The 17,498-nt window shown below is 47.3% G+C and overlaps 1 protein-coding gene and 1 long non-coding RNA gene across 3 annotated transcripts; one reads left to right on the top strand and one right to left on the bottom strand.

Moving 5' to 3' along the window:
• Nucleotides 1-8,064: 8,064 nt before the first annotated feature.
• On the top strand, nt 8,065-10,546 carry LOC147185630 (thyroxine 5-deiodinase-like). Its single transcript, XM_086104512.1, has one exon. It carries the CDS (start codon nt 8,177-8,179, stop codon nt 8,972-8,974), a length of 798 nt encoding a protein of 265 aa, XP_085960638.1. The 5' UTR covers nt 8,065-8,176; the 3' UTR covers nt 8,975-10,546.
• A 5,131-nt stretch (nt 10,547-15,677) lies between these two features.
• Nucleotides 15,678-17,498, bottom strand: LOC147185629 (uncharacterized). Of its 2 annotated transcripts, none has more exons than XR_015099428.1 (4): nt 17,101-17,498; nt 16,773-16,932; nt 15,929-16,120; nt 15,678-15,831 (listed from the first exon to the last, which is right to left on the bottom strand). It is a non-coding gene; the product is annotated as an uncharacterized LOC147185629 (long non-coding RNA). The 2 variants fall into 2 exon arrangements; XR_015099429.1 differs by having other exon boundaries at nt 16,773-16,929.

Genomic DNA, 17,498 nt, shown 5'->3' with positions numbered 1-17,498 from the left:
ACAATTCAGGGATTTGCTCTTTGCATTAGCTTAGCGCGGTGGTGCGCCGTTGGGCGACCGGTTCAATGCGCGCGTGCTGCCGTGACACAACGGCGCGGTCGTGGCAGCTGCCGACCAGATTTGAAAAACGTTCAGTTCCGGCGCGGAGCGGCAATTGATGACAGACGCCGCATCCAATCGGAGAGGGGGTGACGCCGTGCTTTTAGAGTGGCGACAGCGAAAGATTTAGGTGGATTTTTAACTTGTACAGAGAAAAAAAAAAATTGATAAAGGCGGCGTGCTGAGCTCTGGGACACAAAGCAAATGTTGACTCACTGCTTTGGATGCAACGGGGTATGTTACCAGTTGGGGAAAAAAAAGCATGTGATTTTACTTTATTACATTATAAATATTAGTCTAACATTAACTATAGCATTAGCAAACATGCTTATACCACATTTTGCCTTCCTCCTCCTCCTCCTCACTCCGTTGCAACACTGACGAATACGTATTTGCTGAGCGGCGGCCTACTTTATGTCCAAACTGGCAAAAAAAAAAAAAAAAAAAAAAGGCACCGGGTCACTTCCCGTTTGGTCACTTAGCAACCACTGCCAAATATGGGCAAGCTCTGTTGTCATCCCCGCAGTATCCTTTCGTGCTTTCCCGACAAAGGATGCCGTAAAGAACAAATGCCTAAGTTCAATAAAGCACAAAAAACGTCGGTGAGTCATGTGTTCTCAATTTGCCTTTGTTAGTTTCACGTCAACACAAGCGAGAGGCTTCAGTCAATAAACTTAATATCTTGACTCTTGTCACAATTAAAAAAAAACAACTGCTGTACAGTTACCGCCCGTCCGTTAGCGCGGCCGCAATTGCCAGCGTTTGCGAATAATTCATGAGACGGATCCCGCGAGAAAATGGTTCGCATAGCTTCAGCGCTCATGCCGAACCAAAGGCGGGCGTGTCGGTGAGTTATGCGAGTGTTTGGTGCGCCAAGAGGCGGGGAAAGAGGGGAGGCGGGAAGGTGAGCCGAGGACAGGATATGAAAAGGAGAGAGTGGACAAGAGGACAGGACACGGGCAGGGCAAAGAAAGGAGATCGGGGAGCAAAAAACGAAAACATTGAGGAAGGAAGGAAGGAAGGAAGGGCACGTTTGCTCCATGGCCGACGTCCAAGCAAGTGCTGAATTGTATTTCTTGGGCAGTCACACAAGTACAGAAAGCTTGCGGTCGTAGATTTGACCGAATGGTACAGTGGAAGCCTGCGGGCCCATCTTTGTGCTTTGAACGATGGGAACCAAGCAATCGTGCAGTGAGTGCCTGGAGCGACACACGATCGCCGAGCCCCAAGGACAGCATTCGTGGAAACGTCTCAAAGGACGACTACGAGAAAGAGCTGACGAAGATCCAATATCCCGCTTCCACTCAACGACTTGGAAGGAGATTTTTATGACCGAGGGAGGCTCCTGCTCATCTGACGCGGGAAGATGGGCTGCCCCCCCGCCTGCCCGCCTGCGGTGGGTCAAACGAGCCTGGGGGTTTCAAACCAGGAGGTACACAAACACTGGGTCAAGTGGCGCAACAAGGGAAAACGCCCCCCCCTGCCCTCCCCCCCACCCCTCACCCACCCAACCCCACTTCCGAAAACTAGGACACGGCGCTCTCGTAAACATGACGGCGGCAGGACAAAGAAGTGTTGCAAAGGCGCGCGTGCTCATCGCATGAGTCACACTTCGAAAGCACCTGCTGCTCACAGCTGGAAAAGAATTACACATTAACACACACACACACACCAGACGCAGGTGGAGGACTAAGTGGAAACATAACCTTAACCGCACAGGTGGTGGCCATAAATCTACACCTAAGCCAAACCGTTTCCCTAAAGCGTCCAACGCTAACCTTAAAGGCCCTGTAAATCGACACCGTGTAATACGGCGTTGTTAAATTCCAAATTTGACAAGCGAGCCCACACGCGCTTTAGTAGCAAAGTATATTTCCACCGTCTCTCTGTGACAGACAGAGGCGCACTCGGGGCCAACGACGAGGCACTCTAAAGGCAAGGAAAGGCAACTTTATGAAGACCATTTCAGACTCAAGGCAACTCAATGTGCTTCACACAGCCAAAACAAAAACACTACGTGTGCGTAAAGCACTTTTCATGGCACCCTGAATATTCAATTAAAAAATAGATTTGGCTTTCTACATCCTAATAGAGGTGCAACAACCAAATCAGGAACAATTTTTCTCCATTTCCCGCAAAAAAAAAAAAATTGTTTGTCCTAATCTGATCGTAAGGGCACGCCTTTTGCAACTTGGAGGAGCCCCCCCCCCCTCCCATCCCTTCCCTTCATCAGATGCCTCCACTAACCGGTTGATAACGCTTGCGTAACGTCAACACGCAAAGAAAATATGCGCGCTGGATTTGCCGATACGCGGGGAGCAAAACGGGGGCGCGCACACAAAGCAGGACTAATGACGGCAGGACTGTGGAAGTCGCAGCTGCCTCTGTTGGGGGGGGGCGGCAGTGCGTGCACGTGCACAGAGTCACAAACGCACTGACACAAATAACACAGTGCGTTTGAGGTCAGACGACATCGTGTGCACTTCCGTCCTAAAACGCCGCCAAACGGATTTGGGGTGTCGTGTCGACGTGTGACGCCGGAATCACACGATGGGGAGGATATTCACCTCAAACTTTCCAAAAGTCATTCAGCAGCGCCTAGAAACGTGTGTGAGGACGCTCATCATTAACTGTATTCCAATTTTTTTTCGTTAATTTTTTTTTTCCCCGCCGAGTCTTCCTGGCGAGTGGTGCCCGAGCGCCCCCTACTGGCCAGGCCGCCAGCGCCTTGTAGACGAGTCCGACGTAAGAATGTGAAACTGGGACTTTGCCGACATTCATTCTTGCGACTCATCATGTTGACACAATTTCGCTGTTTAAACAAATCGAAAACAAGACTTTTTATCGCACAGGATTGGAAGCTGATTGATTCTTATCTGCTTGGACGTTTGACCCTCGGTAGCACACAAACAACCAGCGCGTCGCTTTCTGTTTGACGAGACGACGTCACCGGGTCCGTTTGAAGGAACACAAAGTGAGCAAAACAGTACAACAACAAGGTGCGGGTCACATCACGCGTGACGGCCGAGTGTGAAAGCGCCACTTTGGCGAGTCCCAAGTAGACGTGAGTGCGTGTGTGTCCTCGCATGTTCCGAGCACGCGCTGACAGAGCTCCAGCAGAATGTGTCTCCACGTGCTCGTAATTACTCAAGAGGCTGATAAAAACACGCGTTACTTCCGCCGCCTTGAACGCAAACATGCCATTTTGCACGTCGCCGCTAATGACACGGCCTGTCATCTCGGCGAAGTCCACCAAGATGAACGTTCCTGCCAATGTTTACCGATTCAAACGTATTTCTTACTTTTTACCACTCAGAAAAAGGCTCTCGCTATTGAAGTTGGAAGACTATCACGTACAAAATGTTCCGAAATGTAACACAGCGTGAAGCCACGTTTATTGTTGCCGCGTGCCTTTAAGAGGCGGGGCCTAGTGTGCGCGTGGGTTGCTGTCACTCAAAGGCAGCACCCGTTGTTCATCGAAGCGATGCTGCGTTCAGGAAAGCCGGGAAATTTTGGGTCTCCCAATTCGGAAAAGTGATGTAGCCGCATCGCAAAACCGTCACGATGTCCGAAACGTGTTTCATCGACGCTTCGCGAATCCTTCCAAGGTCGGCGTGTCACGCTCGACCCGGTTGGACGAGGTTCCCTTTGAACTAATGATTCACTTTCAAGTAGCTTATCTTGAATAACGTTGGGAAAAATGCTGCCGTGGGCGCACTCTGTCCGTTTTTTATTGCTCTTCCATAGCATGTTTAAGTGTCGTTCACAAACACGGTCAAACGCTTCTTCGCAGCTACTTCAAGGTTAACCCCTTCAGGGACGGCCGTCACTCCAGTGGACATCTCATCCTGTTATCAGGTTACAGGGTGCTTGGAAGGGTTAATCTGGTGATGTACGGTCAAGGTCGACTCGTTGAATTGCGCGGGTGAACCTCAGGTGATAAAATAGCCCGTTCTTGCGCCACACTTTGGGTAAACGGATTCGCTCGAAAATGTCATCGGTCAGAGTGTGCGTCATTGCGAGTCGAGGCCGGAATTTTTGACTGCGATAACATCTCAGATTGCGCACGTCTTGCCCCTCGGCGTTCCAAAACCCCCCTCCAACCCATGCCACCAACCCCGTCGGGCGCTTTTGAGCAACACCCGGACCTTCTCACTCCCGCCGCGAAGGGTAAAACATGGTTGATCTTTTCGAGCTGTTGATGTCAACTTTGAGAGCATGAGTCAACCCGTGAAGCAGTACAGAGGAACACTTTAACCGTTCATCACCCTCCGACACGCCCCGTTCCCTTCAACACCCCCCCCCCCCCCCCATGTGGGAAAGCTGCTCACTCTCTTGTGTGTTAATACACATCACCCTCTGTTTGAACTCGCACTAGCGAGGTGGCGTTAGCTTTGACAAAAAAAAAAAAAAATGAATACATTTGGTCGCGCACGATGTAAATACAAAGAGAATAAGTGAATGACATCCAAGGCCAAGAGTCGGAGTGAACAAAATGGGGACGTTTCCAAACCCCCGCTTGGCAAAGCAAAACGGAAAGTCACTTGAGGTGAAATTTAAAAAGCGACGGACCCCGAAATGCCAAAACCTGACACCGCACAACAAAAGTAGCAGCCATTGTAAATGTCAGGAATGCTGCAGTTAAGAACACGAGTAACTGGATGATGCAACCCCCCCTCCCCACTCGGAAAAGTGGAACCAAACAACAATCGAGGACCCGTGATGTCAAAACGTGACATCAAAACAACAAAAAGTGATGCCGCGTTCCCTCAAACTGGGAAACCTCCGACCCCCACAAAGGACTGCGTAAGGACTTCTCATTTCTTGAGTGCCGTATTCCGCCGGCAAATACGCCTCCGCCTGAACACCGACCGCTATTCAGGACGCCAACTTCACGCAACCTACGACGCGGAGGTGTTGCCGAGTTGGATGACACGCATCGTGGCCGCGGCGCCCGTTCGCCGGCCGGTTTGGGGCGAAGGACAGGGGTCGCGCGTGCGGCCCCTGTCCTTCGCCAAAGTGATGCGTACCCAGCAGCCACGGCGGTCCAGAAGGATTAGGCCGAGAGGGGAGTATGTGACGGTTGCCTAGCAACTACGAACCCACTCAAACGCCGCCTGGCGAGCATACAGGCCTTGAATAGGAACAAGTTGAAGTCTCGACTCACCCGGCTATCACGGCACAGTATGACACACACACACACACACACACACACACACACACACACACACACACACACACACACACACACACACACACACACACACACACACACACACACACACACTGTGTGCTTAAGTGTGTTTGTGTGTGCGCGAGCGCCACCTTCAACACGTGTAGTAGTTAATGACAAGACAGTCATACAACTAATGGCTTCAGCTGGATCCCTGCCACACTTTTGTACTTTGCTGCAGGCTCTTTCCAGCCTGCTTTTCCTATTCTGGGATGTCCTCGCATGAACCGAGGTCTCTTGCCAACATCTAGCCTGCATCTCATGAAAGAAGTCCTCCAACAGTTTATACAAAAGAGAGAAAAAAAAAAAGGAAGAAGAAGAAAAGAAAAAAAGCCAAGTGTGAGTTCACAATGCTCTGCTCGTCCAGTCAACTTATGAGGAAAGTAAGTCAGGGCCCGAACATGGCCAACGAACTGGAGGTTCATGGAGAAACAATCAACTTTTAATAATAGCTTTTTGTGTGTGTGTGTGTTTCAATTGTACGGGGCGTCGTAAAATGTTTTACTATATTGTTCATTCATCGTGTTTTACATCTTTGGATAAGGATTATGAGTGACGCGCTCTGAAACGTGACTTTATTGTGTGGTGTTTACGGTTGTGCTTGGGAGGGTGTGCGGTGATGTTGAGCAGCAAAACGACAGCCGTTTCGAATATTCGGGTTGCCTCGGAGAATGGGTGTGCCGGTGAGTCTATTTTATACGTTTACTTTTAATCGTCACTGCCTTTTACTATAGGTATAAAAGCAATATATATATATATATATATATATATATATATATATATATATATAGTTTAAAGGAGTACAAAATAAATCCGATGTCACAAAAACTATACAGAGTATCTATCCATTCTTTTCATATGTACTGTGTGTATGTAAGTATATTTTGTTCTATCCATTTAAAGAAAGAGAGACAGAGAGAGAAATGTATAGAATAAAAAAAAAGAAGCTAAACACGTCTACACATGTCAACACAAAATAATAAGCCTACTCTAACTGACAAACAAGAGCAATCATCACATTGTCATCATTTCATTTTTGATATCTGGTCGTACAAAGCACTCGTCGATACACGTCGATCGTAATAATAATAACGACAACAATCCCGCATCGCTTCACACGCGGCTGATCGTCGTTGAAAGAACAACAAACCGCATCCGCCGAGAAAGACAGAAAGTGCCACACGCGTCCTGCAGGAGGCGCTAACGCCTCCATTCGAAAGCTCACCATGGCCGCAACTCCCCATCACTTGTTTTGTCTCCGTCTGTGTTTCGGTGATGTTTTATGATTACAGGTCAATAGGGGCCCCCTCAACGGGTTTGTTGTACTCTAGTAGGTGCTCGGGAAGTCGCAGGGCCGAATTGATTTCCTTAATTGCTCTTCAATAACCTCAACATTCCGCCACGGTTTCCTCCACTTTCGCTATTAGTCAAGCCAACGAATGAAAAAAAACGACCCCCCCCCCCCCCCCGCGATGAATATCTTTCGTTTTTCGCGTATGTTCAAGTGGCTGTATCAGACACACCGCCCCGCACATCGACAATCATGCTCAATTTTATTTTATTTTTTTTGTGTGGTTCTCGAGCGACATTCCTCGACAAGCCTTTTATCCGGCGCTCATGGAAACACACTTCTGCTTCCATCTGCTCAGCGGAGGAGGAGGCGGACGGGTGACGCATACACCTCACATGTGGCAGAGCGAGGGAGGGGGCGGGAGAAAACGAGTGGGAGCGGAGGGCAGAATGATGAGCGCGGTGACGTCACATAACATATGGGCAGGGCCGGGGTGAGCGGGTTTTCGCGGGGGTCTGGCCAGGCAACGGGAGGAATGATGATCGCGAGCGATGCATCACAACTGTGATTATGTTTCAGACTTCTATACGTTGTGTATATAAAAAAAGCAAGCGGAAAAAAAATTTACGTCGGTAGAACAGTCTGGACGATGAATAGATGTCTAAAAGTGAAAAGGTAAATGAATATAGAACAGAGGGGGAAAAATGAATGAAATCATGAATAGATTATTTTAAGTTGTATTTTATTCCCCCCCCCCCGTCGCTCAAAAATTGAAACAATAGTGCAAATTAAGACAATTACTCTAAACATATTTTTTAAACAAGCAACTGCATTGAATATCCTGGAAGACGCATACAATTAAAATGAATTCATTTGATTAAAACTAACCACTGCTAACAAGTAATACATTGCTATTTACAACATTGCAAAATACTCTAACAATTCAACTGAATATTGTTACTGTACAAAGTGATTCTTTTGTTTTGTTTTAAATCAATTACATAAATACATTTCATTTGCAAGACGTGCTTAGTAGTGCGCCTTTTTTCGATCAAAGTTCTTAAAATTCCAACAAATATGAATATTGAACGGCACGCATGCTATTTCTTAATGAGAGGTCCAAACCGTGAATGAGTCACCCACGCAATCGCATCCCGCTTACACTCACCTCCGCTCCTTAGCTGTGCGGGGGTCCAGCGCCGTCTAGCGTCGAGAAAGGTCCCTACACTTGCTTCAGGAGTTCCCAGCTGATGTTGACGTCAAAAACTTTTTCCCCCCCTTGTTCCCAGATCGTCCGCTGGAGAAAGAACAGAATGTAACGAATACGCAACTTCAAAAGGGGTGGGGTGGGGTGGTTTGAAGGTGACTGTAGTGCAAGGAGGTGAGAGGAGGTAATCCCCCACCATGTGAGTGGGCGGTGATGACTCAAACCGTGCCGGCCCTATAAAAAGAGGGAGCGCGCACGTCGGGAGAGTTCCGTACCCAATGTGTCGAGGCGACTGACGACCGGCTCGGATCTCCTGTGCCGTCCCGTCGGTTTCTCTCGCCGCACGATGCACGACTCCGGCGGGGTGCAGCTGACGCGGGCTCTGAAGCTCGCCGCTCTCTTCCTGCTGCTGGTCCCTCGCTTCCTGGCCGCGGCCGTGACGCTGTGGCTCCTGGACTTCCTGTGCATCCGACGCAAGGTGCTGCTCCAGATGGGCGCGCGGCCGCACAGCGCCGACGACCCGCCGCTGTGCGTATCCGACTCCAACCGCATGTTCACGCTGGAGTCCTTGCGGGCCGTGTGGTACGGCCAGAAGCTGGACCTGCTCAAGTCGGCGCGGCTGGGACGCGCGGCGCCCAACACGGAGGTGGTGCTGGTGCCCGAGCGGCGCCCGCTGCGCATCCTGGACTGCATGCGCGGCACGCGGCCGCTGGTGCTCAACTTCGGCAGCTGCTCCTGACCGCCCTTCATGACGCGCCTGGCCGCCTTCCAGCGCGTCGTCAGCCAATACGCCGACATCGCCGACTTCGTGGTGGTGTACATCGAGGAGGCGCACCCGGCCGACGGCTGGGTGAGCTCGGACGCCCCCTACCAGATTCTCAAGCACCGCTGCCTGGAGGACCGGCTGAGCGCCGCGCGCCTGATGCTGGCACGGGTGCCCGGCAGCAGCGTGGTGGTGGACAATATGGACAACTCGTCCAATGCCGCCTACGGAGCCTACTTCGAGAGACTCTACATCGTGCGCGACCAAAGGGTGGTCTACCAGGGGGGCCGGGGGCCGGAGGGCTACCGGATCTCGGAGCTCAGGAAGTGGCTGGAACAGTACCGGAGGGACATGAGCGCGTGTCCGGTACTGCAAGCATAACCCAGGAGCAGCCTTTTAAAAAAACAAAAACAAACAAACAACAAAAACTGTGTTTACTTGCACGCATGGAGTGTTTTTCATGCGTTACGTAGGTGATGACTCCTCAAAATCAGGGGTTCTCAGACTTTTGGGGTACAGGGACCCTCCCACAAAAAAAAAAAAAACTACACTTTGAAAACTGCTGGTTCAAAAATAACTTAATTTGGGTCCAAAAAATATATATGTAACACCATTTTTGGAGTTATGTCATACAAAAAATGTTATGTACAAAACAACCAAAAAAGTTTGATCAAAGTGACCCAAGTAGTGGTCAATTTTTTATTTCTTTTAACCAAAATGAGGTTATTTTTGACACAGCAGTTTTAGGAGTGAATAAAAACGTTGCCCATTTTGGGAACAAAAATCACAAATGCCGCCCCGCCCCACCTCTCTTTTTTTTTTTTTGTTGAGAGGCAAAAACAGTTGCAGTGTTATAAGAATGAAATTGTGTTTGTCCAAGATGTGATCGTACTAAAGTCAAAGCTGAACAAGTGAAGAAAGTCATATTTGAACAAAATTCTCATGTCATCTAAACAAGACCAGTCATGGTCATCTTATTTTTTTCCTCAAGATAGTCACACAGCTTATTCAAATGTCAAAGCTGAACAGAACACAGTCACATTTTTTAACATTCCCAAGTACAACACAATGTCATTCTCGCAATAGTTAAGACTTCTTTTTCACAGAAAAAGAAGTCTTTACTCGCTCATAAAAAAAACGCAACTATTATTTTGTTCTTGAAAAATACGACTATTTCTGGAACAATGCACTTTTTCATTTTACACTTACAACAATAAATGGCCATTTTCATGTGTAGGGATGTCAGATTCAAAGTGTCATGTTGTTTCAAAGTGCTGAGCTTTTAATGATCCAAAAGCCTGGTTAGGGAGGAGGAACTGGTTTCTTATGTTGTTGTTGTTTTTTTTTTTGACACTACTGTCCTTTCATAAAGCGTGTCCATTTTTTTTGTTTGTTTAAACAACATCCGATTGCTAATTAATTGGCAGCCACTCCAAGCTTACAGATCACCGGGGGTCCGGGGACCCCAGTTTGAGAACCACTAATCTCGATGTCGATTTTATATTCGGTTGATGTTGGGTTGCGGGTGGCATGCTGGGGTGTCTGCGTGAAGTTCAGTTCTCCAACGGCCCGGCCACAGAACTGACACTGATGTTTGTGACACCTCGGTGGGGGTTGGTGGGTAGCTGTCCCTATGGGCGCCGAGATGACAGAAGAAACGAGGGAGGGGTAACGATGATGACGTGACGTCATGCTGTGTAATTGAACAAACTTTTTTTTGTATAAAATAAACGAGGGACACTCAACCTTTTTTGAGCGACGACATCGTGATGCTGTTTTCCTTGTTTCTCACTTTGTGTGCGTCAAATTGAGGTTACGTAAGAGGTGTGTGTGTGTGTGACATGAAATAATGGGAACAAGTGTATAAATGTACTGCACTGTAATATATTGAACTCCCTGTTATTGTACAGGTCAAACGGACCCATTTTAACAATAAAGTTAATTCCCCGCATAGTCACGGTTTGGCACCTGCAGATTCACTCATTTGTTAATTTTAAAATAATTATTATAATTTGTAATATTTTTGTGTCGAAAACACTTGCTGGAGGTGTATCGCCATTTTTTTCAAGAATTTTTTGGGGTTGAAAAACACCCCCCCAACATTTGAATATACTGTATGTATACACATACTGTATATCCATATTTATAAACATATGCGCATACCTAGAAAGAGTCCTCATTAAAGCAGCGCACAAAGCTTGATGTTCCCTTCATCACATTTGTGGAGCGCCGTTAATTAAACCTTCGAGATGTAAATAAACAAACAAATAAATAAATACATAACCCCCAATACAAATCCTTATACAGTGTATGTTATATGACACGCACGCACAGAGGATTAGGGATTACCGAGCTCTTTTGATTCACGTCGGTCCCAGGTGGTTCGGTTTTCAAACGCCCTCGCCTCCGTCCTGGATATTCCTCAGCTCCCCCCGTTGTTGCGACATTGGGCTTGTCCTGTCAAGGCCGGGCAAGTGGAGGCAAAGGCGGGGGGGACAAAACAATAACACCCACCCCACACAGAAAAGATAAACATCCACACATGCTAGCAATTCATCTTAATGAATAACGGCGAACACAAAAAATTTACGATCTAAAAAAAGAAGAAAGGAGCTGATTGATAATGTCTGTGTGATCAAAGAGCAGACACACTGCGAAAAGAGATTGTTATGTTGCTTTTTGCTCATGGTTCTAAAGTGTTTATTGCCTTGACGGGTCCTGAGCAGTATTTAAGGTCAGCTAAAACAAAAAAACCCCAAAAGGTAGTCCAAGAGTATTTTCCAAGGTGCTTTCGTTTGGCCTCGGAGAAATAATAGCGCAACCAAACATTGCCCCGGTAGGACCATGAGCTGTAGAGCGATGACATCACAGGACAGGGGGTGCTCGATTTATGACTGAATCCCTACAGCTACTTGCTAGAATGATTTATTTAAAAAATAAAAAGCAAAACAATTAAGAATGTTGTTAACATGACAAGAAATATTTCCAGATGGATAAACACAATCGATTTTAAACATTCATAAATAGCATCAGATTGATCCAAATGGACGGTTTGATGACTAGCTGTGAAATGATTGTTCCTCTTCACAGCGGGCAAAAAGCCACCAATTTCAGAGTTTATACAGAGAGAGGGAGGGGGCGGGGGGACTGTTTTTGTGATGGACTGGTTCTAATCAATTTCGCTACGGTGCAAGTAGTTCAATCCTAGTCTGTTTCCACCCTTCTTCAAAGATCACACTTTTGAGTTGACCTTTGACGTGTTGCGCAGCCCTCCACTCAGTAACCTGCCGAAAGTTCAACAGTTTGTTTTGGACGTGTTGGGAGGGCGGGGGAGGAGTTCTATAAATACATAAACAGAGGTAAAAATTAACAAAATGCTTGTGAATGCTTGAGAAAGGGCAATCTAAAGACTGAAGGTTGTTGTTGAAGAAATGGCCTTTTTGGAGAATGCTGTTGTGTGATATTGGCGATAGAAAATCAAGTTAAAAAAAAAAACAACAACAACCCTATGGTGGTATAACATCATTTTTTTCCCCTCAACGTTCTTCTCGACCCTTTCGTCCCATCTTCTACTCAAGTAAGCCCCCTTTCTGATTTGCTGACAATTTTTTTTTAAAAACAAAAAGAAAGAAATAACATCTACCAATTGCTCATACGGGCCAAAATCTGTTCAATATGACACGGGTCACAATGACCCGTGACTGCTCCTAGTGTATGAAATAAATAAATGTAATGAAGGGGTTCCTTCATAATAGATGTGAGGGAGGACTGTGCACATACCGCATACAATGATCTATAGGGCAAAAAGGCATCATCTATGAAGTGTAGAAACACTGCCTAACACTTACATATAAGTTTAGAAACGTAGCTAAGATTACCATTATATTACATGTACAAGCACCTATGACCTATGACAACGACAACAAAACTTCAAACACTGCTGGAAAGGAGGAAAGGAGGTGCAAATTGCATTGGATCACATGGGCGCCCCTGTTACCACGGCGACCTGGTTGCCAAGAGATCTATTTTATCTGGAGAGTTCGGTCTGCCGGTGCAGATGTCGCCGGGCACCGATCTCAATAACAAGACCTCCTCTGTCAAAAGCGAACAGTGGGCACTTTAGGAAACAAACAACGAAGTGAGTACTAACCACCGACAGTTTGCGGACTTATATTTTTCACTTCAATACCGGAATTGGAGAGCCAGACGCACTGTGTGGCACTCATGAATGGAACCAGATGATTCAGGTTGGCCTCCTCCTCCTCCTCCGTCTCCACCTCCACATGACGCAAGTTTGGACGCGTCTGACGCGTGGCTCCGCTGTGCAACCCCGCTCTCTTTCCAGTTGTGAATAACCCTTCGCTGGGATACGGAAAAGTGTTTACGCTTCCTCGCTGCTCTCCTTGTGGGCTCCGTGCCCCCCCGCCCTCCTCCCGCCCACCTGCGCTGCGCTCGCTTCCAGTCGACACCGCCGCACCGTTTGCGCGAAAAGACACCGCGTGGCGCATGGCGGCGTCGATTTGAAGGAGGCATTGAGTTTATTGAAAGCAGCTCCCTTCATCCATTTTCTAATCTGCTTTATCCTCAGCTGTCTTCGGGCAGTAGGCGGGGGACACCCTGAACCGGTTGCCAGCCAATCGCAGTTCACACAGAGACGAACAAGCATCCGCACTCACACTCACACTGAGGGACAATTTAGAGTGTTGCATTAACCTGCCGCGCATGTTTTTGGAACGTGGGAGGAAACCGGAGTACCCGGAAAAAACCCACGCAGGCACGGGGAGGGGTGCAGGGTTCGATTCCTGCACCTCCCCGTGCCTGCGTGGTTTTTTTCCGGGTATACCGGTAAAAATGCTCTCTCGGCGCTGTTAGTTGACCACCAACCATTTTCTACGAGGTGGGAAAAAGGGGGCATACATTTGAAGGGAGGCATTTATATAAGTGGACGACCGGTTAAAATGTAGTGGGGTGGGGGGGGGGGGCATCAACACCTCCACAAGGGACAATCAGGTTTAATGGACAACGAAATGTCGCCAACGTTGCGGGAAGAGTTTCTGCTGAAACAACCCTCCATCGATGGAGCTTGGAAGCTGGGCTAGCACTACGTGGAAAAGCCGCCCTTTCCAGGCCCCACAAAAACCTTTGCTCTAGATTACTTTGGATTGTTTTCGGAGCGTCCGAGCCAGGCGCAAGTTGTAGAGCCCAAAGTTGATTTATAACACCGGAGGCCGTCCGGGTCATCCAATGAGTTCTCGAGAAACAAAACGCCGGTACAAAGAAACGATGTCGAATGAGTGAGCGATCCCGGTAAGAGGTTTTGTCTTTGGCTAGCGTGTTGGCTTTTTTTTTTTTTCTTCTTCGAAACATTGTTCCGAGACGACTCTCCCCAATTGCCAGAGGTGGTTTAAGCCACGTTGTCAATCATACAAAACTTCTAGTGGCCTCAAATATGTATCGCCCTCGGTATCGACTGAAAAGTGATGATTCCTTTTGAGTTTGTCCCCTCCCCACCCCCCACCCTAGTTCGACTCATGCAGATCTTATCTATTGAGTCACAAGCGTCTTTGGCTGCCACGCACTCTACAGACTGTTGAAATAGAAATAATAAGGAGGCTTTTTCCCAGATTATTTCCTAGCCGGTTCTTAGGCAAACACTTCCAACGATCGGCAAATTTGCATTGGGGAGGCTGTCGCCCTCGCGCGCCGCCGCAAAAGCCAAGTGCAGCGTGAAAAGGCCTGAAGAGTCAAAACCACAACCAAAAAAATGACAAACGCAATCACCCATCCCATTTGGGACCAAGTCTGTGAAATTGGATGGTGGTAGGGAATTTCAAGTCGAAGGCAATTAAGGGACAGAGACAACTAGAACGCCAGTAGCGTCAACAAAACTGGACTGCATGACTATCAATCCAACTTAATGGGACAATTCGATCACGGCAAGACACTGTTATCTGCTTGTAAGTGATGGATTGTTTTTCATTTTTATAGTGGTGTAAATACGAGCTCACTCTCACTGCTCTGCCAGAAATGATTAAGACGGTATGACGCCATCGAGGGAGTTGCGTTAATGTGCGCGTGATGTTTTATGGACACAACTCGGGACATTTCACTCACATTCCTACTCCGTTTTGGTTTGTTTTTGTGATCCAAAAATTTAAGGGAGCAGTTTTTGACGAACAATCGCAAATACTGTGCATGGGATGCATTCATTTACAATGACATTTTTTTTTTTTGTGGGGGAGGCAATCTTTTGACAAAACATTTTTTTTTGTCATTTCTTTTAAAGGTTTTTCCTCCAATTGCCAGAACTTCATCAATGCGTTATGAAAGGCTGCCACATACAGCGTGCTCAGACCTGCATACAAATTCATAAATGTCATAAACCGAGCAGCCCCGCATCAAATTCGTTCACCCTTGTGGAATATGACAAAACCCTCTCGTCTGAACATCGCTCTCTCGAAAGGTCACCTCGGGGAAATTGTGCATATTGCTTTTTTTTTTTCTCATCTGAGGAGAGTCAAAGACCCCCCCCCCCCCCTCCCCTTTCACTGCCTGTCAATCTGCTGCTTCCTCCTGCACTTCATATCCCTCAAGTGCATCGTGGCCTCGCGACTCCAGACGGTCAGCTGAGGTTGAGGAGTCTACGCCGCGTCGCCTCTACCTGTGTCACTTTGAGCGCTTCCGTATGTGTGATGTTGTGATTTGACGCTGCTCTCGAGAGGTATTGCGCATGTGTGTGTGTCCTCAGGTGCTCCAGATATGCTTGTGTTCCAGACAGTCAAGTCAGAGGAACATTGTGCTCGGAGTCGGCCTTCGATCTACTCATTATTGCTGAAAAGGAGCCCCCCCGCTGCTTTATGTCCTCAACGTATTTACACCCATGCGCACGTACGCGCCCAGAAATGGGCCGGCAATATTAAATGCGGCTGCACAATGAGAATTACTCGCAAAGCCGTCATATTTTCCAAAGTGGGAGACTTTTTAGGATGTTGCGCTTTACAGGCGCTACTGAAGATACCCGTTCTGTTTTATCTGCTTTTATAAAGGGAGGTCTTGCTACAGTTCTTGTTTTGGATCACTTGGAGAGGCAGACTTAGGAACGTGTCCGATGTGTGAACTTTACATGACCTTGCCTTATCAGATGTGCTTGATCGGCGAGTCACCGGATGTCCCATCTGGTCACGCAGAATCCTCCGGGGGGGTGAACACTTGAAAGATCCGCTTTTGTCTTCGCTCCACTGGGAATAAAAACAAACGAAAAAAAAAAAGAACAGCCTGCGTCTCAACTTCCCATAATAATAGCTTGTTATTTTGCAGGGGAACATGACGTCTTACCCTAAGGTACACATCGTTGTCTTAAGCCGTTCATTGTGTGGTGGCAAGGAGGATATTTGTTCACGCGGCCGCCATTCCGGATTCAACACCCCGGAGGGTGTGGGTTCGCCGTTTAAGCTTTTTCGTTTCGAAGTCGTGGCGTTGTCGCCGGCGGAGAGTCTGTGGCTGCGTGAGCGTAACAACAGAATCCAGCTGGGAAGGAGCCAAAGGAGTTGGGTGAGGTGGTGCAAAAACATTCAAACCAAGAGAATACATTTTCCTTCTTGACAAAAGCCAGAGCGCAGAAACTTTTTTTTTTGCACGACTGGAAGATCATCGCTGACGCTTTTGTATACCATTCGTTGAAATGAGAGAAAAGTTCAAAGGTCAATGTGAACTCAAACATGTTTTACATGTTACAAAAGCAAACCCCAAACCATATTTTCAATGAAAGCCATCAAAATGTCTTTTTTAGTTCTAGATTTGATGTGCTGATGTCATACTAGGTAACAAAGGCACCGAGTATGTGCCGTCATCTTTTAATTGGCCTTGAATTTCATTCAAGACTGCCTTGGAAAGCTATCAATTAACCCAGTTGACTTCTGGAAGTTCTTTTTTCTTTTTAAACATTACACAGAAAGATCAACAACCGGTATCATATAGGCATGCAGTACTGCATTCTTGAATGGCGCACCCTCAATTTCCTCTCTCTGCACTCGCAGACCACTTTCGAGGGAATTCGTTCCCTCATTTCCTATGCCGATCCCCACACGGGTGGGGTTTCAAAGAAAATGTTTTGGCTTTGGCGACGTAACACAACATGTTTGAGAAACTTCCAGGAGCAAGAAGCTGTCAGCGAGGTTACCTGAGGCCACAGCGGTTGTACTGTGCGTGCATCTCAGCGAGACACGCACACACATCCCGACTGGTAAACGGAAGCCCATCGGCACAAATGGAGATGATGGCTTTTTTTATCTCGTCTTCATCTAGTCATCCGGGCTTCTCTTCCTCCGACAAAAGTCCTGCTTTGATGCAATGAACAGAAGAAGATTTCATGAGCGGCGCAATTCAGGAATTTTGCGTTTTTTTTTTAATCATCATTTTGGGAGCAGAGGAAAATAGCAAGCGCCACAGGGGTTTCATGCAACACATGTCTGAAATAGCGCAAATTATGCAAGCAATGAAAAGTCAACCTGAGTTTCGGCGTTTGGCTTGCAGAGACAGAGCTGCCCGTCATCTGACACGGTTGAGGACTATTGACAAAAGAGCAGGAAAAAAAAATCGTCAAACCCGGCAGAGCCTTTTGTTAAAAGTATTGGTTGCTAGCTAAAGGCGTTAAATGGGTCATAACTTGACTTCTCTGGTTGTCGTCAATATCAAGGTATCGCCCAGCACTATGTCAAACTTTTTTTTTTTTTTGGTGGACATATTTCGACAGAAGCTTTTCTTAGCCATGATGAGGTCATTGTCATGATCCTTTGGAAAGGAAGACGGCCCCATTGAAGCATCCTGTCCAGACAGACAGACAGGGCCTGCTTCCCAAGCCAGGTGTTTTGATGCAGCCCGGTGTCAGACATGAAAGAAATTAAAA

Source organism: Hippocampus guttulatus, chromosome 23 (genome assembly GCF_054856545.1).
Source record: "Hippocampus guttulatus isolate MCC_2025c chromosome 23, RoL_Hgut_1.0, whole genome shotgun sequence".
NCBI classification, from domain to species: Eukaryota; Metazoa; Chordata; class Actinopteri; order Syngnathiformes; family Syngnathidae; genus Hippocampus; species Hippocampus guttulatus.
Note: the sequence above shows the minus strand (reverse complement) of the source record. Positions and strands in the feature narration are given on the sequence as shown.